At 32.2% G+C, this 27,021-nt stretch overlaps 2 protein-coding genes across 2 annotated transcripts; both read right to left on the bottom strand.

Moving 5' to 3' along the window:
* Positions 1-6,884: 6,884 nt before the first annotated feature.
* Positions 6,885-18,892, bottom strand: LOC133205442 (uncharacterized). Its single transcript, XM_061341261.1, has 13 exons — positions 18,825-18,892; positions 16,181-16,280; positions 15,625-15,771; positions 13,717-13,824; positions 12,583-12,717; positions 12,241-12,335; positions 12,089-12,149; positions 11,858-11,882; positions 10,483-11,675; positions 10,257-10,331; positions 10,005-10,062; positions 9,550-9,658; positions 6,885-9,234 (listed from the first exon to the last, which is right to left on the bottom strand). Exons 1-13 carry the CDS (start codon positions 18,836-18,838, stop codon positions 9,072-9,074), a joined length of 2,283 nt encoding a protein of 760 aa, XP_061197245.1. The 5' UTR covers positions 18,839-18,892; the 3' UTR covers positions 6,885-9,071.
* Positions 18,893-20,209: 1,317 nt separating this feature from the next.
* Positions 20,210-26,613, bottom strand: LOC133205014 (ALX homeobox protein 1-like). The gene is made up of 4 exons (XM_061340755.1): positions 26,484-26,613; positions 25,855-26,045; positions 20,768-21,008; positions 20,210-20,483 (listed from the first exon to the last, which is right to left on the bottom strand). The coding sequence occupies exons 1-4, from the start codon at positions 26,611-26,613 to the stop codon at positions 20,305-20,307; spliced, it is 741 nt and encodes a 246-aa protein (XP_061196739.1). The 3' UTR covers positions 20,210-20,304.
* Positions 26,614-27,021: the final 408 nt, after the last annotated feature.

Raw genomic sequence — 27,021 nt, forward strand, 5'->3', positions numbered from 1 at the left:
ACTTTCAGACTTGCAATTTTGTAAGAACAACTATATTTGATGCCAATGCAGACTCCAAATGAACCATTCATTTAAATCATCTTTTGAATGCGCTTTCGTGTGTTTCTTTTCCAGAGGTTATTCCGATTTTTTGAATGACCCAACCCAGTATGTTTTCTTATTTAAATATACCTACTTTAAGGGGACGACCTTAATTCGGGGGGGGGGGGGGGTGGCAGATATTGAAAAAAAAATCCTCAACTGGCAAAAAAAAAATCGTCCTTGACTCCCCCCCCCCCCCCGAAATAGAGTTTTAGTGGAGATAGGACTTCTTCTTCTTTTTTTGTTTTTTTTTTTGCTTGTCAAATCCTTTATTTGAACAAACTTGATCTCCCTTCACCAAAGGATTTAAACAAATTGGTCCTCCTTCACCTAAGGATTTAAACAAGCTAGATTCCTCTTCACCTTTAAGGAAATTGTTGTAGCTGTCAAGATTAGCTAAAGTCACTTATATGGTACTGGAGAAGAAGTTCAAAACATAAAAAAATTTAAAGACAGGAGGACACTGGTCATACTTCAGTAGAAGAAGCACACATTTATAATGAATCCACAAAAGCCATGTCCATTGGCTGCCATCTTTGGGGGTAAAAACAGGGAATTATTACAACACCTCTGTAACTTTGTATTTTGTATTTTGATTGTCCCCGGATTGGACTACTCATACATTGAAAGAAAACAAAAGAATACAGTGAATTTATCGCAGCAGTCCAAATGTTTGGTATCATAAAGAGGCCATTCTGGTTGACCCTGCAAATAGGAACAATTTGCTTTACATTTTTGCAAAGTGGGATTAAATTTAAGGCCCAAGTGAAGTTAAAATAGCGTAAAGATAAAACAATAAACAATAGCCCCACAATGCTCAACTGAGTCACAATAGCCCTGCTGTTCGTGAGAACTTTTTTAAAAAAGGTTTTCCCCCTCTTATTTCTTCTTAAATTGTTTGATCTCATATTGTGGACACACTCTACCCACTGGGGCCATGATTTGAACAAACTTGAATTTCTACCGGAGGATGCTTGTATACTAATGTCACTTATCATGATTATTTGGATCCCTTTTTGTGGCCCCATCCTACCGTATGTGCCAGGATTTGAACAAACAAGGATCTGCACTACCCCAAAATGCTTGCATATCAATATCATTCATCACAGCCCTGCTGTCCTTTAATCCCTTATTGTGGCCACATCCTACTTCCATGAGCTTTGATTTGAAAACTTGATTATGCACTACCTGAGAATGCTTAAAAGTCAAATATGGCTGATCGTGGTCTTGTTGTTCTTGAGAAGAAAAATGTTGAATACTTTTTTGAGATTTTTCTTTTATAGTCCTATGTAAAAGTTTGATCATTTATTGAGGCCCCAACCTATCCGGGGGGGGGGCTATGATTTGAATAACTTGAATCTGCACTATCTGGGAATGCTAGAATATTAATCACATGCATCAATAACCATGCTGTTCTTAAAAAAATACTTAAAAAAAGACACCCCCTATATATTCTCATGATTGCATGTTTAAGGATGATTTTCTATAAGACAATTCTTTGGCCTACCATAAAATAATTTTAAAAAATGATTTTATGTAATTTATTCCCTATATTTTATGATTTTGGTGTTTATTTTTCAACATCGATCGCCTATGTCACATTATTAAGAGATCACAAATGCCAGTCAAATAAAGAAAAAAAATAAGGGTAGGTCTATTTAAATCAAGTTTATATGTATGTTCACCAAATTAATAAGTCAAAAATAGTTTACTTAGCAAACTTAAATAATAAAAACAAAGAATGTTTTATTTAACACATTTTGCATATTTTTACAAAATGCACACCGTATGACCTTAATAGGATTTTTTAAAAGTAATAATTACATGTATTTCATATAAGTTTATATTGTAATTTTGTATTGTTTTTATAGATGTGCTACCTATTTAAGAATAATATGTCCATATAAGAAATGAGTTACCGAAGTATCTATTGAACTATCAAAGGTGTATCAAATGTTTGACACATTAAAGGGATTTTTTTCGAGATTGAATAAACATTTAGTTGCAATAAATAAAATTAATTCTTAATTTACAAAAAATAAATAAATAAATAAATAAATAAATAAATAAATAAATAAATAAATAAATAAATAAAAATAAAGAATTCATTAACGCACAGGATGAAAATAATAATGCAATTACATGTTGACCGGGTAATCATATGAGTATTCAGTTTATAAAACTCGGAATGTATGTAAAATGAAGGAATATGGTAAAAATTGTTTTGTTTTTATTTAAGGACAGATGACACAAACAAACTTTTATCAAAAATCTTGAAAATAACAACTTAAGTCATGTTTATATCAGTAAAATAAATAAGGGTAACCGCATAGATTTCAATTTTTCTTTCAAAGTTTCAAAATAACGTAGTTTAAAGTTATCAAATAAAACAAAATTTTAAAAATGTACAGGTTAAACAATCTAATTCCCATTTAAAAAAATGATTTTGTTTAACGATTTTTCAACTGATAGCAGGGTTCGAAATTCACTATACACAACTCGCAAAACGCGAGTTAGAATTCCCAAATTGCGAGTTAAAAATTAGGTAACTCGCAAAAACTTGCGAGTTGATTTTTTTTTTGCATTGAAACTGTAGCAAAATTATATAATATGACAGAACACAATGCTTTTGATTTAAATCAATAATTCAAATAAAAGTCGCACTGTAGTTGTATTTTGTGTATTTTACAGTAGTTACTTTTTCCTTAAGTTACATGTATTTAATTTATATATATTTAACTTTATATGAAAATTGCTAGTAGTCTTATAAAATTGCGCGTTCACTTTCTTGGTACTAGCAATTATTTGCGAGTTCTAATTTTAGGGAGTTTCTAACCCTGGATAGGTAGATGGACGTAGTGATGTGTGTTTGTAACGTTATGATAAAATGGAAGTTCTTTAAGAGGGGGTCATAAAAATGTTATTAAAGAAAAAATGTAAAATATATGCTCTTAAAATTTTAAACACAGGAATGTTAAAATCTAAAAATTATTTTCTGATTTTTTCCCTTTATAAATCATTAGTATCTGTCGTATTTTGTGGTACTCCATAAAAACAAGAAAATTTCGTAATTTTTTTTCCACGTCAAAACTAAGGCATTTAATTAACCTGGGCAGTGTCTGTTCCTTTTCTAAGAGCTCAACATTAAAACAGAAAGTCATGTGTCTTTTGGATATAAACTTTAAAAAGGAGGTCCAGTGCCACATGCAATAGGCATTGCCAAATAAAGAAACAAAATATCAAAGGTGTGACACTGCATTTAAAGTAGATGATCTCTCTGGGTAAAAAATTCTAGAATGGCATTTTGCCCTGTCCGTCCGTCTGTCTATCTAGCTGTCTGTTTGTCCGCCAAAACTTTAACCTTGTCCATAACTTTTAATTGGTTGGAGCTACGGCTTTCATATTTCACATGTGTATGCCTTGTGATAAGACCTTTATTTGGGGAACAATATATTTGACCTCTTGACCTTGGAGTTTAAATTCTTTCGCAAAATTTTTACCACACTTTAACCTTGCCATAGAACTTTTGAATGGTTGCTGCTAGGGCTTTCATACTTCACATGTGTATTCCTTGTGAAAAAACCTTTCCTTGAATAACAAGACTTTTGATCTCTTGACCTTGGAGTTTGACATACTTTACAAAAACTTTAATAACCTTAATTGGCCATAACTTTTGCAAGGTTGGTACTAGGACTTTCATATTTCACATGTGTATTTCTTGTGACAAGACCTTCCTTTGGATACCAACATTTTTTACCCTTTGGCCTTGACCTTGGAGTTTAACCTACTTTTGAAAAACTTTAATCTTGGCCATAACTTTTGAGCAATTGGTGCTAGGACTTTCGTTTGTCACGTGTATTTCTTGTAACAAGTCCTTTCCTTGGGTACCAACAATTTTACCTTTGACATTGACCTTAATGTTTCTTCCCTTGGGTACCAACAATTTTGATTTGTTTACCTTTGACTTGTATTTGAGAAACTTTAACCTTCGCAATTAGCTGCGATAAAGGCATCACTGTTTCACAAACACATCTTGTTTTATTTTACCTTTATTTACATAACTAATATTTTCTCAGTAATTCGTGCCCTATAGCCTACTTAAATCTATCGTTTATCGGTAAAATTGAATTGCGACTCCGATATAACGCCAGTTTGGCATTGATGAATAATATTGAAATATTCATTTGTACTGTCCAAAATATTTTGATAAAAGATTTAATATTTTTAAAAAATATTCAGAATATAATTCTTAAAATTCGATTGTTAATGAAATATTGTTTCCCATGTACACGATTTTCTCGGGGCGCATGCCACTAAGTAAAAAAAAAATACAGGGTCAGGTAAGGGGTACAGGTAATATTAAGAGACAATAATTGTGTAGAAAAACAAATGAAAATAGAAGCATGATAATCACCAATAGATCAAGTCTAGCTTTTATAAAATCAATAATAACAGATATGGCTCGGACATTGAGCACCTCGTAATTAGAAAATTCATAAAAATCATCGGAATGTTATGCATTGATGTGCTCTGTAATACTAGATATGAATGTTTTTATTTTCAATTGGCTAAGTATGAAATAAATAAGGGAAATGGGTGAACATGACGACCGATAAGCCTTTAGTGGAACAAACATGAAGATGAAAAATTAAATTTCAATTATATCAAAATTTTCCTTGATATTTCGTCTAACATTAAAAATATACATTTTTTGGTTACCAAAAATATGGAGCAATGACCCACTATACCTTAAAAATATACTTTTATGACATAACATTCGCATCTTTTCGAGAAATACTTGAAGTCCATTAAGTCAAGGGTCATATCATGATTTAAATGCCACTGTTCGTCAGGACTTGTGTAGTCTAGTGGTTAGCGTGCTAGTCTCCAAAGAAAATGATATACAGGATTTTTATTGCTAGGGTTCGAACCCCACGAATACCACATTAATTTTCTAAATAAAAGAATAAATTTTCTTGAGAAAATTTTCCCCAGAAAAGTGTTGTTTATCACAATTTCATAAATTTCAATAATGAGAGCTTTACTCTTAATATTAAATTCAGAAACTGAACATGATTTTTATATTTCTGAAGCTATAGGCTTTCTGCACGCCATGTTCGCCCATCTCCTTATAAAATGCACTGTATGTTGGGAGAGTTACAAAAGAAGGTAGAACAAGAGGCCCATGGGCCACATCGCTCACCTGAGCACTGTGGCTAGGAAAAAAGCAAAAGTAAGTTCAGTATTGAAAAGTTTGCATAAGTGGTCCCGACTTACACCTTAAAAGGGGGTATGACTTGAACAAAAACTAAGGATGCTTACATATTTTTTTGATTAACTGTGGCTTCTTTTCCTATAAGTTTGAACTTTCATTGTGGTCCCACCTTACCCCCAGGGTCATGTTTTGTCCAAACTTGAATCTACTACTATCTGAGGATTCTTCCAAATACATATTTACAAATTGTTATACTATCCATTGGCATATCTTTTCTTTATTATTGTAATAATTTCATACTTGTCTGTTATGGGCTCTAAATTAGAAAATAAATGTTCTGTTCTGTTCTATTGATCAATCATGGCTTTGCAGCTCTTAAGAGGAAGATTTCCCTGTATACTCCTCTATAAAACTTTTCTTGTCCGTTGTGGCCCCGCCCTACCCCCGGATCTGAACAAACTTGAATCTACACTACTTGAGGATGCTTCCATATAAATGTGACCAATCATGGCTTTGCTGTTCATGAGGAGAAGATTTTTAAAGATTTTTCCTATATATTCCTATGTAAAACTTTGATCGTTCAGTATGGCCTCACCCTACCCCCAAGGTCATGATTTGAACAAACTTGAATCTACATTACCTATGGATGCTTCCATATAAATATGACCAATTATGGATTTGCTGTTCTTGAGAAGAAGATTTTTAAATATTTTTCCTATGTTTTCCTAGGTAAAACTTTGATCGTCCATTGTGGACCCACCCTACCCCCAGGGGTCATGATTTGAACAAACTTGAATCAACACTACCTCTAAATGCTTCAATATAAATATGACTAGTCATGGCTTTGTTGTTCTTCAGAACAAGATATTTTAAAGATTTTTCCTATATATTCCTATGTAAAACTTTAATCGTCCATTGTGGCCCCACACTACCCCCAAGGGTCATGATTTGAACAAACTTGAATCTACACTACCTATGGATGCTTCCATATAAATATGACCAATCAGGACTTTGTTGTTCTTCAGCAGAAGATATTTTAGAGATTTTTTCCTATATATTCCTATGTAAAACTTTGATCATCCATTGTGGCCTCACCCTACCCTGGGGGTCATGATTTGAAAAAACTTGTATCTACACTTACGTAGGATGTTTCCACATAAGTTTCATCTTTCCTAGCACAGTGGTTCTTGAGAAGAAGATTTTTAAAAGATGTGCTGATGCAAGATACATTTTTGACATTTGTATCCCCAATTGTGGCCCCACCCTACCCCCTGGGGCCATGAGTTGAACAACGTTGAACAACTTGATTCTGCACTACCTGAAGATGCTTGCATATTAACATGACTAATCCTTAAGATGATTTTTAAAAGATTTTTCCCTATAACCTAATATTTACATTTGCTGTGTTTTTCTACTAAGCCAACTGTGAAATTGATTTGAAAACTATTTTTGTGTATACTCATGCATAGAAATGCATGATCCTAAAACATGCAATTAAATACATTTAGTCGAAAAACAAACAAACAAAGTGATTACTTTCACGCTGTTGTATGTTTCAACACTTTTTAATCCAACAAGACACCTCTCATCTGATTAATTCATTTATTCAATACAATTTCTTCATATGTTCATGTACAGTATGTAAATTGCAAATTAACAAGACAGTTATACATGATATACAAATAAGAAATACAATGCCCTGGTGAATCACTTGTTAATTTGTACATCTGTGAATGGCCCTTATCTGAACTGTTGCCATGACCTTGATCAAACAGAAGGTCTTTATCTCCTATATATATGTATGTAACCCACTGTAAAATTTATTCTACCTCTGATCCCTAACACGTATCAGTTCAGTAATTTTTTTTTTCATAAGTGAATACATGTAACTGTGTATGCCGTTCACAATAATTGTATTCCAAGGTTTGAACTGTATGAGAGAGTAAGGGGAGACTACTTGTACTAAAATAATATTTTTAACACTACACCAATATATAATTCTTTGATGGCTTATGTTTCCACATACTGCTACATATACTGTTGTAGATACTGCATCCTTTACAATTCTCCAATAACAATACTGGAGAATTAGCACCATGGGTTGTGTTGATAATTATTAACTTTTCCTTTCTGAGGGATCAAAGTACATATACAAAATTTAAAGTGAGAAATCTTTCATTTCTACCAAACAATGAATGGAGCGGATTATTTTTTTTTCTATCTTATTTAACTCACTTCTGATCAAAATATCTGCAAAAGCTGCAAAACATTTGGCACATAATACACTGGGGCATTAATTGATCATAAATATTTAAAAGAAAATGTAAAACATTCAGCAATATGCATAACTGATCAAAGATAAGACAAGAAATAAATATATTGACATTTGCATATCATATAAAAATAACTTGATATGTTATCAAAACAAGAGTATTTAATTTTGACACCTAAATATTTGGCTTAAAAATCCTTGGATTCAAGAACACATATAGTAAAAACATTTGATACCAAACCTACTTATATATCAAATGTTTAAGGTACAGTGAAATTTATACCATAGAGAGAGCAAGAAAATAAAATAAAATTTTATCAATTGTTTACATGAATTAGAGTGTTAATCCAACACTTTTGATGTCCCATGGGTTCATTATCACGTTTTAATGTTTATGAAATGAATACCAGTACATTTCAACAATTTGCAGTATTATAAACTACTGAATACCAGTATATTTTAATGATTTGCAATATTATAATTTACAAGTGATTTCCTGATAAATACTATGCATATCAATAGGCAAACAATTAAATTAGGGATGTCAACGAGTACCCGGTTAACCGGGTACTCGATTGAACGTCCGAGTATCGAATACTAAAAATGGTATTCGGTTACTCGGAAGTGTATTTTTTCTTATTTCAAAGTACCTACTTTTATCAAAAACTTTAAAAAAAAAAAACAACATAAAAATGCATACGGTAATTAGTGTGTCGTCATCTACACCTTTAAAACACCCGTTATCGCCTTTGGCTGTGTATATACAGTAATTAGTGACCAATAATCTGGTGCACGGCTGTTCTCACCTATTATGGTCCTTAATTTTTGGATGGCTTCAATGATTGTTTTCAATGAACATCATTTAAGTATGGTCTATTATCTTCAAACAATTTTTAAATTATTTAGTTAATATACGGCAGCGAAATCGGGCATGCATAGAAATGCCGCTGCCCCTTCAAAAGTGAAGAAGTATTTAGAAATAACTGAAGATTAAAAAAATGTTGAAAGTCAGTTTGCATAGTAAGTTTAGTGTATACGGGGGGAAACAACCAACATATGAAATAATAATAAGACTAGCGATCCCAACAACGTACGTTCCTTCCCTTTCACTAGTCCAATCATCACAAACCTGCGTATCAGATTGTCCTTCTTTTGCGTTGATGGAATAGATTCTAAACAAGAATTGTAAACCATCTGACGTATTGTGTCTTTTGTGTTTATTTGATTAATAAATTTACTACCAAAAAATCATTTCCCTTGGACTCGATTGTTTATACACTATCATAAACATGATAAAAACAGCCTCAGGGTTTAACAGAGCTTAACGGGGCTCAATAAGATTAACACACTTGTATTTTCATTTTTACCGAGTACCCGGGTACTCGATCGGAAAAACGTCCGAGTAATCGGTTTTCAAAAATTGACCGATTTGACATCCCTAAATTAAATACATTAAAATGGAGGAAGTCAAGAATTCAAACAAACAGGAGTTATCCTACGATACTATATAAATGTTACTTTGCTGTTTGACAGACTTAATTGTAGACTTGAGTCAATAGATGAATGAGAACTTGGTGTTTTTAACCCCCTGGTGTCGGTTTCCAGAGAAGTCAGATAAATTTCCTCACTTTCATTCTTATGACCCAGGCAGCTGGCAGACTGGGACCTATCAGAAGATAAAAGGAAAGTCCAAGTAAAGAGCTTAATATACTGGATATGTTGATACAGTATACATGTATGTCCCCTCCCATAGCAAAGATAAAATCAGGGCTATAATTTGAGAATAACGTAAAAATCAAGGTCATAGGGAAGACCAAGGTAAGATAAATTGACACAATTAAATAACTTGTTATGGTCAAAAACTTTTAACAATTCCCTCATCCTTAGGAAACTCCTGAAGGTTAGTTGCACATGGAATAAAATTGGTTAACAACAAGAGCATGTAAATTTGATCCATCATTTAGAATACAGAATGACTTACTGAAACAGAATATCTGATACATCCTGATTCTCTTTGAATGCTAAATGGATGGATGCTGCCAGTCTCTGAAATTCTTCCTCCTGACTTGCTACTGGTTGTAAAACATTCCCTGAAAATGTACACAAGTCATTAAGAGAAATTGTAAAGCAGTAGACATAATGCTCACATGCAGTTAAACCCAAACTTCTGTTGAATGCTATCTTTGCATGCTGTTACACTTTTCAAAGTGAGGAGTGTATATGGTTACTAGCAAGAGTTCTCTTCTCTTTTTTTTCATTTTTAATTTTAACAAATTCTCAGAAAAATTCATTTGCAGTAGTTGTGATTAAAAATATGTTGTGGACTAAATTCAGTGTGAAACTTTAATGCAGTATCAAACAACAACAGAATAGTTAAGAAATTATTCATTAAAAAAATGGTATTGATACACGTACCTTTACATTTATTCTTATTACCTGAAAGGCTTCTGAAGAAAGAATCATACTTCAGATAAGATGAACCATCCAATGTACTCTAAAATATCAAAGTTACATGTAAGAGAGTGAATGTATCATTTTTTTTTCGTACTTTCAAACCAGTGCAAAGAAACACTATATGTAATTCCTTTGATGAAAATCAAAAAGTTAGCATGTGTTTCAAGTGTTCTCTAAAACTTACAAATATTTTATTTACTAGTATTGCTTAAAAAAAATATATTTTTCACTCACCTCATCTAACTCCTCACTCAAGACGTCTTTCAAAGAGCTGTCCAGATCAGCTAACTGTGGGAGGGCATTCTTCCACTGTAAAAACAATCTAGTATTCACTTTCCATGCATGACTTTGTGAAAACTATTCCAAATCATTAAAACAATTTTGAAAATTTGCACATGCCCATGCAGAAATTTTTTAACATTGTATTTTAATGGTTACACATAAGGAGGAAACATCTTACCAAACTCTGAATTATCTTATAGTCAGGAACACTGCAACTCTCCAACAGAAGAAGAAGTGAGATATCAGAGTGACCTTGAACATACAAAATGGCATCCTCAAGGTCATCCAGTTCAGGGTACCACGTGGCTTCTTCCTGAACTGTACTTTCACTGGTCAGAGAATCAAACTGACTGGACTTAAATGATGAGTATTTAGAGCTTTGTATACTGCTGTCAACAGAGCTTGGAGGAATTCTTCCATCTAACACTACATCACTCATCTCATCACATGACACCCCCACCCCTGACGACACTCCCCCAGGAAATTCTAGCCTCTCTTTCAGCTGTTCAGAAGAGGAATGAGAGTCAGCAGTTGTTTGAATTTCAGATTCGGTTCCAGAAAGTCTGCTGTCGATTGTGTCAATATCAGACAGTTGTTCTGGAGTTCTGCACTGGGGAAGCTCATCACCGGAATGCAACAATGTCACATCTTGAGGAACTTTCTCAGTTATCTCCTTCATCTGTTCCACATCAAAATCATTTATAATTATTCCAATATCAGAATTATTTGCATCACTTTCTTCTATACTAGTCTCAACAGTGGAATGGACTTCAGCCAATATTGTCACCTCAGAACTCATATTTTTTCTATTAATATGCTTGACATCTTCATTAGAACTGGATAAAATGTTATTTATAACATTATTTTGAGTACAGTCTTCATCATTGGTAAATTCCACTTCTTTAAATGCCTTTTTACTTTTATTCTTTGGACTTTCATTCTCTAAGTCACTAATGGAGACATCTTGTTCTGACGTATTGTCCACATTAGTTGCTGGATCTGACGGAGATTCAAAACCCTGGGTAATTTGTGTAGGGTGGTCAGCTGGTGTCCATAAATTGCTATTCTTTCTAGAATTATTTCTACTTTTCTTTGATTCCACAGAAGTATCAGAGAGGTAACCTTTGTCTTTTTCACTCACTGAAATAGATTCCAATTTTTCAGGAATCATTTCCATTTCTTTTCGTTTTGAGTTCTCTCCTCTGCTCTGAGTTCTTGTTGATTGGTGACTTTCAGAACTATACGTAGTCCATACAAATTTGGAATTTTTGCAGTGCCTGTTACCAGCATGTCTCTTGAGTCCAACTGTAGAATACTCCTCATTTGTCAAAAATATGGTGACAAGTCGAATTCCTACAGGAAGGTCTTCTCCTTTAAAAATAGAAAAAAGAGCCTACTAAAAAATGTTAATATTGCAAACAGAGGTTTCCTTCATTTGTTCCTAATTTTCATATGGAGAGTTCATGTACCGGTATTCAATTTTTTTTCAGTTTCATAAAATATGTTTTAAAGCAATCATTAATATTAATTATCATATTTCTGTTGACAATCACCTGTATTGACAGATAAACAGGGAAGCTACAAAGACAAAACAAAAAGATTTCAGATTTATTAATTCAAAATATCATGCAACTTTTCATTATATGATGACATTATTTTTTAATTAAAACGTGAGAATAATAAAATCAACATTCTAAATGCAAACAAATATTTTAGCTAAACTTTTAATACAACATGTGCTTTAATTTGATAAAACTTGCATTCATTCAAAAATAAAAAGATACCTGTGGTGTTACAAGTATTAGTTTCCTACTCAGCTCAGGTGAAGCTTGAGTACACAAAACCCTGATAACAAAAGAAACAAGAAATATAAAATGATAAATTCATTAACACAAGAAACAAAAGTAGATGTTTGCTATCTAGTAGATAAATGTACCTATTTTTGTACATGATAAGTCCCACCAGAACCCCTGGTCTCCTCTGACTAGATTGTAAAATGTGTGAAGCTTGAAGGAAGAGTTCCCCTCTACCCTGAAAGTTAAAGTGGTCAGTGATCCAAAGGGGCATAACTCCTGGCATCCTAATTTCTTCTATTTAAACATTTCAAATGACATATGAAGTTATTTGTAACTCAATATAATAATTATTTTTCATAGAAAAACAAAAGGAAATAACACTTTGTTACATTGTCAAAAACAATCCCTTTAAAATGTTCTTTTAATTCTACAGATAAAGCCATTGAAAAAAAATAATATAGTGCAACTGCATCAATGTTTACCTTAGGAATGTTTAAGGACGGTTGGATCTGGAATGCTTGTGTAAGAAAACTGTCATGCCATGAGCCACATGGGTAGAGTATGTCCCAGATACCCCGCAGCTCTCGTAAAAATCCCTGATGGTTACCTGGATACTGCTGTGAAAGATATACACAGGTAAACTTAATTATCTTCCTTTGTAGGTGAGGACTTTTAATGCAATATAACAAGCATCTTTCAAAATTTTTAAAACCATTTCCATTTATCATTGAAAAACATTCTGAGAACATTTATAATTCTGTATGCATTTTAGCATATAAAAAATATAGAATGAATGCAAGGACTAGTAATGTACATTTATCTAATCATAAGTGCTTTCTGACTTTTCTACATTTCATTTGTATTACATAATACCCTGGATGGACATTCTTGACTTTCCCTTAATCTTATTAAATTAATAAACTAATGCTACAATGAAACCATTCATTTACATTTCTGATATTTACTATACTGATATTACTTACATATCTGATATTTACTTGACTGATATTAACATACACTTACATTTCTGATATTTACATACATTTACATTTCTGATACTTACTATACTGATATTTACATACATTTAAATTTCTGATATTTAATATACTGATATTTACATACATTTACATTTCTGATATTTACTATACTGATATTTACATACAATTATGTTTCAGATATTTACTCTACTGATATTTACAGATACTTACATTTCTGATATTTACATACACTTACGTTTCTGATATTTACATTCACTTACATTTCTGATATTTACTATACTGATATTTATGTATGGTATCACTTACATTTCTGATATTCACTGATATTCATAACAATTACATTTCTGATAATTACTGATATTTACATACACTTACATTTCTGATATTACTGATATTTATAACAATTACATTTCTGATAATTACTGTTATTTACATACACTTACATTTCTCATATTTACTGATATTTACATATAATTACATTTCTGATATTAATATACACTAGCATTTCTGATAGTGTATTTACTATACTGATATTAACATACACTTACATTTCTGATATTTACTGATATTTACATACACTTACATTTCTGATATTTACTGATATTTACATACACTTACATTTCTGATATTTACTATACTGCCACAATACAGGACAAATGCATCATACAAGAAGTCTAGCTGTTGTTTTAATTGGTCATTGGAATCCACCTGATTTCCTTCTAGTCCCTACAAAATCTTACATATATGTATCAATTCAATTTAAAAACTGTCTTTAAATATCAGAATTTCTAACTAAAACAACCATGTTCATCTATACTAATTATGGTCTGTAGCTCACTGTGACTGATCTGAAAAAATACTGAGATAAACAACCTTTGTGAGTGGTATTTTTGTGTCACCTGCAGAGCAGAGCGGCACTAAGGAATCACTTTACTCGGCGTCTGTCTGTCTGTGTTTCACACCCTATATCTCAAGAACTATAAGAGGTATGGATTTGATATTTTGCACATGTATTGCTTGGCAAAATAGCTTTTGTTAATTACCATGGTTACTGACCTCATGACCCTTGGCCTTGACCTTTGACCTACTTTTCAAAATAGCTCATAGTGCCAATATACAGCATATTTTTGACATTTAAGAGGTAAGTCTATGCTATTTAGAATGTGCACTGTATGTCATTAGACAATATGAAAAATACCAGCATTAAAATCCACTTGACCTTGACCTTTGACCTACTTTGCAAAAAATATCTCGGGCAGTTTAATTAAACTTATGACTTTTGAATTTTGAGAGGCAAGGGTAAGATAACTAGCATTTATACATGTTTATGAACTCAAGATAGTGTACTTTGAAACCTAATGATATTCATTTACCAGACAAACTTATATTTAAATACTATGAAAATACATTGGGACCGGTATTCAACAATGGATCATGTAGACTGAGAATTTCAGTAAAGACAGACTGAAATATCTTTTAAATGATTATTCAAAACATGTTTAGCTCATGAAAAAGTACTTTGAAACTGTTTCATATTCGATTACCACACAAATTTATATTTAAATACTGCCAAAAAAAAACATCGGGATGGGTATTCAACAATGGATCGTGTAGACTGACAATTGTAGTAAAGACAGACTAAAATCTCTTTTGGAGGATTGTTAGAAACATGTATTAATAAAATGACAAATAGTTATTTCAATTTAATTATTCATTTGAGGGTTATGGAACCATATTTTCTTTGATTGTCAGATTCTATTACAGTCATACTATCCATGGATGCCATTTTTTCTTTGCTGGCAAATGCATGAACTATCAGTCTTTTCATCGTCGCAAGCCACGGGATTTGTGTCCATTCTATTTCCACAAACCCGTGGCTGTCTCCTACAAATTTCTCTCATTCTCATGAATATTAATAACATACATTCAATCAATGGAATAACATCTGACGCTTCAAGTCAGAACCAATGAAAATGATCAGTCTATCTTGTATTTGGATGTAACCATAACCACGAGCTGTACATCAACTTCGGTTCGAATTTCCTTTCTTAACGAGTAACGCTATTCAGCGTTCTCACACAACGTCTACATTCGAAACCCTGTATTTTAATGTAAAACCTTGTAAGTCTGTTTTTCAGGATCTATCGTTTTTTTTTTCAATAAATCTGCCACGCATAGCAAACATGGTTTCTTTATGGGCGCCACCATTTAAGCGTACCAAAAATTGTTACAGAGTGATTTCATTGGTCAAGTAAATATGGCGTCACTTAATAAATATTCAATGATTCAGTCGCGAGAACAAGAGAATTTGGTAGGAGGCAGCCACGGGTTTGTGGAAATAGAATGGACACAAAACCCGTGGCTTGCGACGATGCAGTCTTTTATGCTTATAGTAAATAAAGAGCTGACCACTCTTAGATTTATTTACACCTTTAATGAAGCTACAAAGCAGGCGACACATGCATTCCTCGGAACACTCTAGTTCAGATTAGTGAGCTACAGATCTGCAGTTAAATCTTTACTTACTAAACTATAATCTCCAATTCTCTTCAGGCAGTACTTTCCATGCTTTAGGGCAAAGATACATGGTGGTGATTTACTGAGGGTGGTGGAGAGGAACTCGGACATTCCCATCAACTGACCACACATGGCACATTGGTCATTCTCCTCAACCTGTGTTAAAAATAAGCTTTGATATCATAGATCAAGTCTCATAGCCTAAGCTTTGCTGAAATAAACTACCCCACATGCTAAACCAAAAATACATCCTATGCAATACTGTATAGGTGGAAATTTTAGCGAGACGCACATTTAGTGATTTGTCCTAAAAAATCGATATATAATTTTAGCGAAAAGTAATTTTAGCGATTTTATGAAAATAAGATATATAATGGTAACCTCCAATGTGGTTGGAATTATTAGCAATATTCAATTTTACCGATCTCAAATTGCTAAAAATGCCAAAATTGAATCCTATCTTAAATTTCTGCTTATACGGTATATCACAATATGCAGTCATTTCTAAACTAAGAATCATCACAAGTTAGAATGTACATGTTAAGTGGGGTAAATATTTACTTACAAATGGGGGATAGAAGTACAGAATTGCATCTTTGAGGTCATCCTCCTCCTTCTGAAGCATTGTATGATCATATATAAAGAAAACTCCAACTCCATTCTTCCTACAAAAAGATTGTTTCTTTTAATTAATTACTGTATGATATATATATAACTTGAAAATTTTAGATAAATCAAACTGGATAAACAAATGTTTGTAAATTCACTTCCTTTTACCATTAACTTTTGAATTAATGAAATTAGACATCCAATATTCTATTGATATAATTCACAAGGATATCAACAGAGCTAACTTCAACATGCACAGGGTATAAAACACATCATGCCTGATATTGGAAGTTTACTACGATATCACTGCAGACAAGTTCACCGTCATTGTCAAATCTTACATGCTTAAGAGGAAGTAAACTGAGTCATATGAAAATGCATTGTTGTATTGAGAATTAGACAATTAATATATCTTAAATTATCAGTTATAATATTACATAGAGCTTTCAAGATTTTTACTTGTGATCATAAAATTTTCAGATTTAAAAGATCATATAAAAATTTTAGCCATAACAAAAGGTTCAAGAAACTAAACCATGTTATATGTTATATTTAGAGTACGAGTTTCCTACTGTATCTCCGATACAGTAAGAAACGAGTATTCTAAATGACTTGTGACATGACCTTTCTTATGACCTCGCTAATTTACAAGCGTATTTGGGTATATATCTCTTGACAAATCAGATGATTTTGCAGAAAGTTGATTTAGTACCCCATTTTTAGCAATCGCAACTGAAATGCCGAGTGAGGTGGACGTGCAGGTATCTATCAAATTTAAATAAGTATAATTATGAGATGCATTATATAATGTGTTTTCCCAAAATTTAATTTATATTTGATTGCGTAGTTTTTTTCCTTTCTATTTAGCTCTTGCTGACTTTTTTTTAAATCTAAGCTACATATTTAGTGCAAAACATTTTGATACATAAGAATCATATATGGGAATGTATTTGAAGCAAAAATGTTTCAAGGAGGTTGCATTCTGAGAGAAATGTCCGACAATGTCATCGACCGGTCATCATACATGTGTATACAAAATATATATATGAAATAAACAGATGTAAGAAAGGAGGCATATTACCTTCATGTTTGAAACAAAATGTAGAGGAACCAAAGGCAGATCCAGCACTCACTCGCGCGCTTTGGTATCCCCACCCCCCTTTCGAGTTTTGTTTTCTTTTTGGCTTTCGTAAATTATGTTTGCTAACTTAAACTTGTATATACTTTTAATTTATCAACACGAAATGATCACGCACATATATAATGTCAGGCCTGAATCTACCCCCCTCGAAACCCCCAATTTTCCAGTTTGAACATTTTTTTTTCGAAGAAAACCATTTGTGTACTGCCCCTCACTCCCCCCCCCCTTTCTAAAATTTTTGAATCCACCACTGGTAACTTCACATTATAAAATTCTATTCTTAATTCATCTCAGATTTTGAATAAATACTAACAGCGCTATCATGCGATTTGATCGATTCCTATGTCTATATCATTTAAGATATTGATTCAGTTTTCCGTCATCGCTAAAAATAAACTGTACTGTATCGTTGATATTTTGCAGATACAGTACAGTTTCTGCTCATTTGCATAAGAAACGCCCACTAAAAGTGTTCTGTATCGCAGTTATTGTACGGCAGACTTCAAAGGAAAACTCGCCGGGTCATGTCACAAGTTGTTTTGAACATATTTTATTGACAATATATCAAAGGGATTGGACACAAGTTCCAAAATCTTAGATAGTCCTCTCCCATACATAAAATCTTAATTAACCATACAACATTTACAAAGATTTACAATATTATACATGAACATATAAAATTGTAAATCTTTGTAAATGTTGTATGGCTAGTAAGATTTAATTACCTCCTCTGTTATATGTAGGAGAGTAATTAATATGGATGCTCATCCTAGCAAATAAAGATCAGTGTGAACCTACAGAGGTTATATACATCCTTCAGTATATCTTAATTAGTACACATACTATAGGGGTGTGTTTCAATGTAACTCGAATCCCCACAACAATATATCTATATTTTAAACATTCCAACTTTATATAAATTACCTCCCAAAGATATTATCTATATCACCAGCATGTGTATTTTCTAAGGGCTCTGATAATCTACAACGAAAGATTCGAAATTCCAGCAGCATGCGAGAGTTTATCAACAAATATGTACACTAATCTACACTATAATTTGATAATATATATGAGACATTTAAGAAATTCCCAGGTTAAACATGAGTCAAGGACTCTGAAGCCCTAAGGGTAAGGACCCATGAAAGCCACTGATTTCTCAGACCCATGGATTATTTCTGAAAATTAAAAAAAAAATGTCTTGGCTACAGCCGATATTGCATATTTGTACCAGCCCTCAACTAACCTTCAAGTGGATCAAACAGAAACATGATAAACGATCGACCCGGTGTACTGAAGAGCAAGGATGTATAGTTTCATTCATTTTAGCAACACAATACAGACTAGAAATAACGTTAAAAGGTACATTCCGTGCTTTATTAAATCATGATCATTAATCTTGCTAGAGACATCTCTTAGTTATTTTTTATCTATATAAATTATTACATAAATAAAAACAAACCTGAGAGCGGACATGTTTTGATCACATGACTAATCATAAGACGGGTAACCACCACGAGATGGCGCCCTTGTCTCGTGTAGTTGAACCTCGAGTTATTCGAGCTTCTTCCTGTTTTTCTCTGTGTCTTTGCTGGTGTAGAATCTAGTTTAAAAATGTATTATCTTTCAGTTAAGATGGGGAAAATGATAAATATATTATTTCTGATTATAACTTATGATTGTGTATGATAAAATTGTTTGTAAAATAAACAAAAATATTTACGATCACTTTTTAATTTTTTTTTTTGTATAAATATTGTTTAAATCAGTGTTTTCAAACATTGTTTGCAAATAAGTCGTATTCGGGAAGTTGGGCGAAAGTTTAAAAACATATTTTACTTTTTAAGAAACTTTTAAACAAATCAATCAGATTGTTAAACAAATATTACAGGTTTTGAAATACTGTGTTATGTTACATTAAAAAAATTTAATTTTTGCATGAAAAAAAATTAACCCTGCAGAATGCCTAGCTAGAATATTCATTTGATGTGGACATCTGGGTAACATAACCCCTCCCCCCATTTTTTGTCATCATGATTAAATTAATTACTGTTTCTTTGAATCTATTTTATTATCCACTTGTAAGAAAAAAAATTCACGGAATTATGAAATACAGATTTTTAGTACCTTTCAAAGCCGAACTGTACGTTTCAAGTTATACAAATAAATATAAAAATAATTAAAGATTCAAGAGACTGAAACAAGATTTTTTTTTATTTTCAACTTTTGAAATCAAGTTTGTTTTATTATATTTTCTTTTCTTTTTTTCCCTCGGTTTTTTATTCCTGAAATGAAGATAGACCTGGATGTACAGGTGTATACCAAGATAACTCGGTACTAAATAACATGTTTTTAGATTATTCTTGCCACCTGGGATGCATGAAATACAATGTCTTTATTTTTTACATATTTATTTTACTGAAAGCATTTGATCGTTCTTGCATAACAATTAAATCAATACACTGTATTAATATCAAAATTAGGCAATCGAGATATACAACGGAAGAAACGAACACACTTGTTCATGTAGTTTCTGACAGGAATGAACAATGTACTACAATTATTCACATTCGTATCTACTTGCATGATACTCATGCAAAACATATTTTTTTCATTAGGGGAAGGAATTAAGATATTCAAGACAGATATACACATGATGAATAAATATATAAATAATGTGTTACATGTGAAAGCAGGTAAAGAATCTTTTGATCTGGATTCACGGAATAGTTTTATTTTAATTTCATTGTTCAAAACAAGAACGTCTCTTCCTTGTTGAAAATATTGACAAAAATCATAATTGTCTGGATATGACAGACAGTAAGAAAAATTGAATATGTACAGGAATGAAAGATGGACGAATGAAGGAATGGTGACGAACACATCGGTCATTTGTGTAGTTCTGTCAATTCTCCAATCAATGACATAAAAGTCACAGTTCCCTACGGCGGAGGCGCTCTCACGGGACTGGGCGTCCTTGATCTCAAGCGATCTTTGCCCTCTCTTTCGTACTTGTCCCGATTTTCGGATGTGAACTTCTGTAAATAGTCTCTTGCGTACGAGTTGTAATACTTCATGGAGTCGCTGTTGTGTTTGCTCAGTGGTCCCACTGGCGAGTCTCCTGTAATGTTCAAAATAGTTATGACTGATAGGATGAAATATTATTTATCCACATCAACATGTAAGTGATACTTAATATATACAAACTTATTGATGTATATTTTCTTCTCAATAAAATAAACAAATGAAATTGCTCAAATAATGGTTATGCATGCAGAGATTTTCACACAAAAATAAATTCAAGAATTTCCATACTCTCTATAACATTTCAATATTCCAGCAAATGTGGAAAACCAAGAGTGTTATTTTTTATTATTTAATGTTTGCTGAATGAATTATTCTTACCTTTATAAGAAGGTCTGACCGGCAAAAGTGGAGAAATTGGGAACATTGGTGGCATAGTGAGAGGAAGCCGGGGTAACCATGGAAACAGAGATGGACGGACGGATGAAAATGCTGAGGGACTGTAAGACAGAGGATGGGGCATGATGGGAAATGGGTCAACACGGTGTCGGAAGACATCAAACATCCTGACAATATTTTTTTCCTGTTTCCTCCATTTTGCTCGTCTGTTTTGGAACCAAACCTTAAAGTAAATTCCACTAAATATTATTAAACAGAAAATATATAATGATTTCTTTGATTTTTATAACAAGGGAGAATAAGTTCAGTTTTTGAATTGTTAGTCAATGATCTTTGTTCCTGTTGATAAATAGTTAAATTTCGGCTAACATAGAAAGAATATGTCTGTATATTATGTGCAGTTTAATCAATTACAACATGCATGCCGTTTTCTGTTTAATTCTTCCTTATGTGATCATTATCACATTAAGAAGCCGACAATGTATCTCCACTTTTAATATAAACTCCCCTTTCCCCCCATTTTTTTTTTTTTCACTTTTGTCCCACTTCTAAGATTAAGACACCAGGCTAAACTTTTGACTCATATTAAACAATAAACAAACTTGTTTAGACAGATTACACAAAAATTGTTTTTTGTGATAAATAAACCAAGATCTAATAATTTATCGTAAGGGATTTTCCGAATAAGAGGATAGCGCTTACTGTGTATTGTATGACACTATCTAGTGGTGATAACTCCGGATTAGGAAACGTGCTTCAGTGTTTTGGGGGATTATTTTAACAGACTTTTTTATTATTTACAAAAGATTAAAAGCGTCAAGTTTTGGCCATAAATCGCCTTAATCAGCTGCAGTTCAGATGTCAAAAGTTTGCTGATCGTTTATTAGAATGATATTACGCCAATTATAGACGGATTAGGCAATAATTCTTCACTAAGTTTATGTTTTAATTTTCAGATTTGAATTTATAATCTTAATCGGATTCTTAAACCGCATATCCGTGTGACTAATTATGAAAGTTTTGCAAAGTGATTTGAAAACATGTATTCTAAAGTCCAACATATTTGAACGATTGAAAGAGAGATTAAGATAGAAAATGGATTAGGATTTACGGGAGAACTGCGATGATCTCAGAGCAAAACCCCATATAACTAAAGAAAACTACCAATACACTCCAATTAGTGTGATTAAACTTTACATTACAGCAGTAATTTGATGAATTAAAATCAGGATCATTTTATTATTTACTTAATCCCTAAAATCAAATGTTTGAGGGTATATATAATTAAATCCCTGAGTCCTAAGTAGTTTCTTTAAGTTCATATGCAATTTTAAATGAATCTCGTTAAATTATCCGACATAACCTTAAAACACTGGCAACTAATCAAAATTTTAATGGGATGCCGTTAAACATTCTCTATCTTGTTAGACACTACAAAAGATTTCTATAAAATCCAATTCATGTGTTAAATGTTTGAAAATGAGATTTTTTCCCTTTACTTTTCATTCATTTTTGTTTAAGTACAGTTAATTAAAATATATACCAAGTGAAAAGATTTTGATCTCTACCCTTTTTTCAAATATTATAATAAACAAAATATTCTTCCCAAAATTACTAATGATATAAATAGATAAAATATATATGATACAATATTGTTACACCTTTAAAAATTGTTTCCTATAAAACTTTATTCTTAAAAAACTCTATCATTTCTAATGTTTTTCAGAGCGGTCCAAAAAAATCGATTTTGGACCGCTGAGTGAGATATTGGACCGGTCAATGAGATATTGGACCGCTATGAAGTTTTTTTTAAGTCACACTGTAGGCGGGATCATCTATATCTTATCAATTATAGCAAACATGGAAGCCAGCGCAAGATATGTTAAAATAAACAGTAAAAGGTATTACAAAACAATTATTGACTGTGTTCTCTGGCAAAATGCGTTTTTTCGACCCTTCGAACCAAACTGATTGGTTCTTGGGTCAGTCAATAAATGTATATAAATGACCATGTAGACTTTTCTCCTATTTGACAAATGCATGGATGAAAGAAGCTATCAACGATCTTTGTCACATGCAAGTTCTTACGAAGTACCTTATAAAGTATTTTTAATCTATGTTGGGGAAGGGTGGTTGGGCGAGGGGGGGGGTCGATTTTCTATTTTATTTGGGGGTGGGGGGATGTTTGTGCCAGCGAAGCGACCTCTATGAAAATATCACTTTTATCACAGCTCTTAGACTTCTATCTGGGAGTGTTATATTCTTCCTCACGCAAACTTAAGAATAGTCTTGGTGCGGTGTAAGGTCGTGTTTGAATTCTCAGTGTAACTAGTGGTGCGAATTCTAAAAGAAAAAAAATGACCAAAAAGTAAACGTTCTGCAGGAAAACAAGTACAGAACACATGATGATTATCAGAGTTTACGTAAAAATCTTGTGTTTTATTCAAAATATTTTCTATACATGTAAAAGTAATAAGCATATAGAATTTGCATATGCTGGTGTGTATAACGAAGGACACTGAAAAAAGTAGTATTTTTTTTATATAATTGACCCAAACACATGACTTCCATTCTTCCAGGACTCATAAGAATACAAATCATCGCCGCGCACTTCTCTGAGTAATCCCCATCCCAACGCATAACCCAAATACTTATTTCTTTAAATGTTTACTTTGAAAAGTTGTTGACGTGTTTTATATATTGTATTCTAATGAAATCAGATTGATAATGGTCCTTTAAATTCTAAATACACGTGGATTGGTATTTCTAAGGAGATTTTGTGTTAAATCGCTGAATTTACCCCCGTTTTCAAATAAAGTAAGACACTAATCCATCGTTAATTAGCTCATCACTTCTGCCTAGGAGCAAGAATTAGTTCCTCCGTCGTTTCAAATTCCTCGCGCCCAGCAGGTCATTTTTAAAGTCTCTAATATCGCTCTACAATCTTGGCGGGTTTACTTGAGTCAATAATGATTTGAATTACTCCCTTGGAATAAAAGCGTTTAGCGCATGATAAACAGACAATGCATCGTAACCAATCCTCTTATAAATTTGTCGAAAGGACAGTTGTGTGCTTTCTATGTCCTGCTGTTTTTTAATGTATTGCTGGCCATTGCCTAAAGCTATCTTTATGATGGACAAAAATGGCCAAAATTTGTCAGCTTCTTTAGATGCGAGATTACAATATTTGATAATTATGAATATTTTTTGAAACTTGATGGTAGCGAAAAAGATTGATAAAATTCAAAATCCATATGAACTGCATATAAATATGTCGTTTACAAATAAAGAATTACAAACAAAATGATGTCATGAGCTGTGGTGGATCCAGGATTCTTGAAAAGGGGGAGGGGCAACCATTTGAGGGTCGGGGTGAGGTACTTCGACCCCGGAAGCTCTCAGGCTTTAGGAGATTTTTTTGAACGGTATTTTTTTAATTATTTCAGCTATATTTTAAGGTATACTTAATGCAATATCCAACTCACAAAATTGGTTTATTAATCTTATGTATATTTTTGGTCGCAAAAAGGAGAGGGGGCGGACCCCATGCCCCCCCCCCCCCTAAAAACTCGATAGTGATGAGTACATATAAATAAATTGCCTGTACTCATTACATAAATTTCTTGTAATTTATTATTCAATTAAAGACAGATATAAAAGTAATCCTCTTTTATTGTGCAGTTTAAATTATTTCTGTTTTCGAAATGTTTTCCACTTCCTTCTGTTCATGTTCTATTCATTATTTTATTTATCGATTCAGGAATTTTTGGGTCTGTAGAGGGCCTGTATTCTGCCCCATTCCAATGGTAAAAAGTAAGTGTTTTTCCCAATTTCATTAAAGAAAATTGTCCAAAGACAATCGAAACAATAAAAATATGGTTTAAAAAATGTCCAAACTCAGTAACAATTGAGATTAAAAAAATATCTAAAAGGCATACTCCAAAAACTGACTGACTGAATATTAAATAATCAATAAATACTTTGTAAATGAAAACTTAAAAAAAAAAAACTCTTATTTGAATTTATTAAGAAAAATGTTAAATGTAATATTTTTCTCAATTTCAACCAAATGTTGCTATTTTTTCCAAATAGAAAGGTTGATTTTAAGACCTAAAAAAACACCTGCGATTGTCAGATGAGGACTGTCTTTTTGCTTCCATTTCTTTCCTTCTTTTCAAAATTGTTAACTAGGATTCATCCTATTCAATCTAAAAATCCAAATCTTTCTCTTTTTTTTTTTTGAAGGGGAAAGTGGGAATGGATTTTTTTTTTTTAGGCTGTGGTAGGAAAAAATTGCGAAATAATTCATAGAAAAATAAAAACATAGTCTAGGTAAAATGTAAATTAAATTACAATTAAACAATTTTATTTTGACTGATGAAATTCTGAACAATATATATAGCAATAAAACCTTGTATAGCATATATTGCAAATATAATTCTGAAAACACATATTTGCCAGAAATAAATGAATAGAATAAATAAATAAATTTAAAAAAAATTGGTTTAAAAAATTAAGAAAGTAGAAGCTCATGAAAATCTTATTTAAAAAAAAAAAATTAAAGTCAATATTTTCTGGATAAACTAAGTGCCATTATCTTAATTAAAATAATAATGATAATAAGTTAAACTTGTCCTTTAAATGACATGGAAAAATCAGACACAGGTTTGCAAAACACAATGATCAGTTTTCTTGAAGTTTTGTACCCAGTCTGATTATGCAAGATGCAATATGATTAAGGTTTTTTGGTCAGTATACTAGTATACTGTACATTGTATTCTTTTGGTCTGAAGAACTCAAAAACATAAGATGGAGGGTAACTTTGGTCATATTCTTGCAATCAGTTGATTTATATTTTTCCAATAACAAAATCTATGAATTTTTTTTTATATGAATCTGTTGTACATCTTTGTAAAAGTGGTTGATTACTAATACTTCATAACTTACTCATTGGTGGACATTCGCAATTAAATAAAACAGTTACTGTTTACATGTTTGTAAAAAAAAAAAAAATCAACAGAGGTATCCAGAAAGAAAAACAAGTATCTCAAGATTATTTTATTTCATACCTGCACTCTCGCCTCTGTTAGATCCACCTTTTCAGCGATCTGTTCACGGAGTGTACAGTCTGGATAGTGGGTGTGTTGAAACACCGCCTCTAGTTCCCGGAGCTGGTCCGAGGTGAATGTCGTGCGGTTCCGGCGCTGTTTCTTAGCCGCCGAAACATCGTCTGTATCATCCTCGTCCGCAGTGGGAGATTCTGAAAAATGTTTCAATTCGTGAAAAATTTAAAATATTTTTTTTTAAATAAGGATTTGATTTGTTTCATTAAATCCGCCAGATTAATAATTCATTTTTTTTAAATGTAAAATTTTAAATATTTATCCTTAAAGAAATTATAATGTAAAATATATGTTGACTTTCAAAATTATAAACGATCGTAAAAAATGTAGGGAAATAATATTAAAGATATGAAGAGAAATTGAAGTGTTTTGAATAAAGAAGGTTTGTCAAAACTGAAGAAATTTTGTTTAACTTGAAAGTTTAAAATTTTCCGTTCTCTTCCGACAAAAAGCCCGGACAAAGATAAATATTTTTCAATAATATTTGCTACCTTTATTAAGGAAAATTTTTCATGTGTTATCACAAAGAAAACGAGATTTTTATTTAATTTTTAGTTCTATATTAAGATTAGTACCTGGAGTTTCCGTGGAGTCGTTTATAGAATCTGTTTCGTCGACGACATCAATTTCTTCGTCCTCTTCTTCCGTGAAATTTTTAACAAGTTTCTGGGTCTCAGTCCGCGATTTCTGAATCTCCGATGCCATTATAGAAAAAAATCAAATTCAACAGTCAATTAATCTAAAACTATCACATAATCTACATTTAAGAAAAAAAAATTAAAATCTCCACCACTAAATAAATATTTTCTTCACTTTTCGGTAATGTAGCAAATACTGTGTCCGTCGTTTGGCGTGTCTAATTAAGAATTAATGATGTCGGTTTCATGTCTGATAGAATTATCCTCAGTATGTGGATTGTGATTGTTGATCCATGCATTTAAATTTAACGAGTTTGGTCAGGGATAGGGCTATTTTCAGCCGAGTGTTGAGTATCAGCTTAGGGCTCTGTGGGATACGCCCCCTTAGTACAATCCGATCATTTACTTTTCAGTTTGGTTATTCTTGTAAAACATAAAACTTTAGGAGTTAGACAAAGTATAGTTGATTATTTGA

This window comes from Saccostrea echinata, unplaced genomic scaffold (assembly GCF_033153115.1).
Source record: "Saccostrea echinata isolate AGI-Se365-2 ecotype Australia unplaced genomic scaffold, CSIRO_AGI_Sech_v1 ptg000054l, whole genome shotgun sequence".
Classification (NCBI taxonomy): Eukaryota; Metazoa; Mollusca; class Bivalvia; order Ostreida; family Ostreidae; genus Saccostrea; species Saccostrea echinata.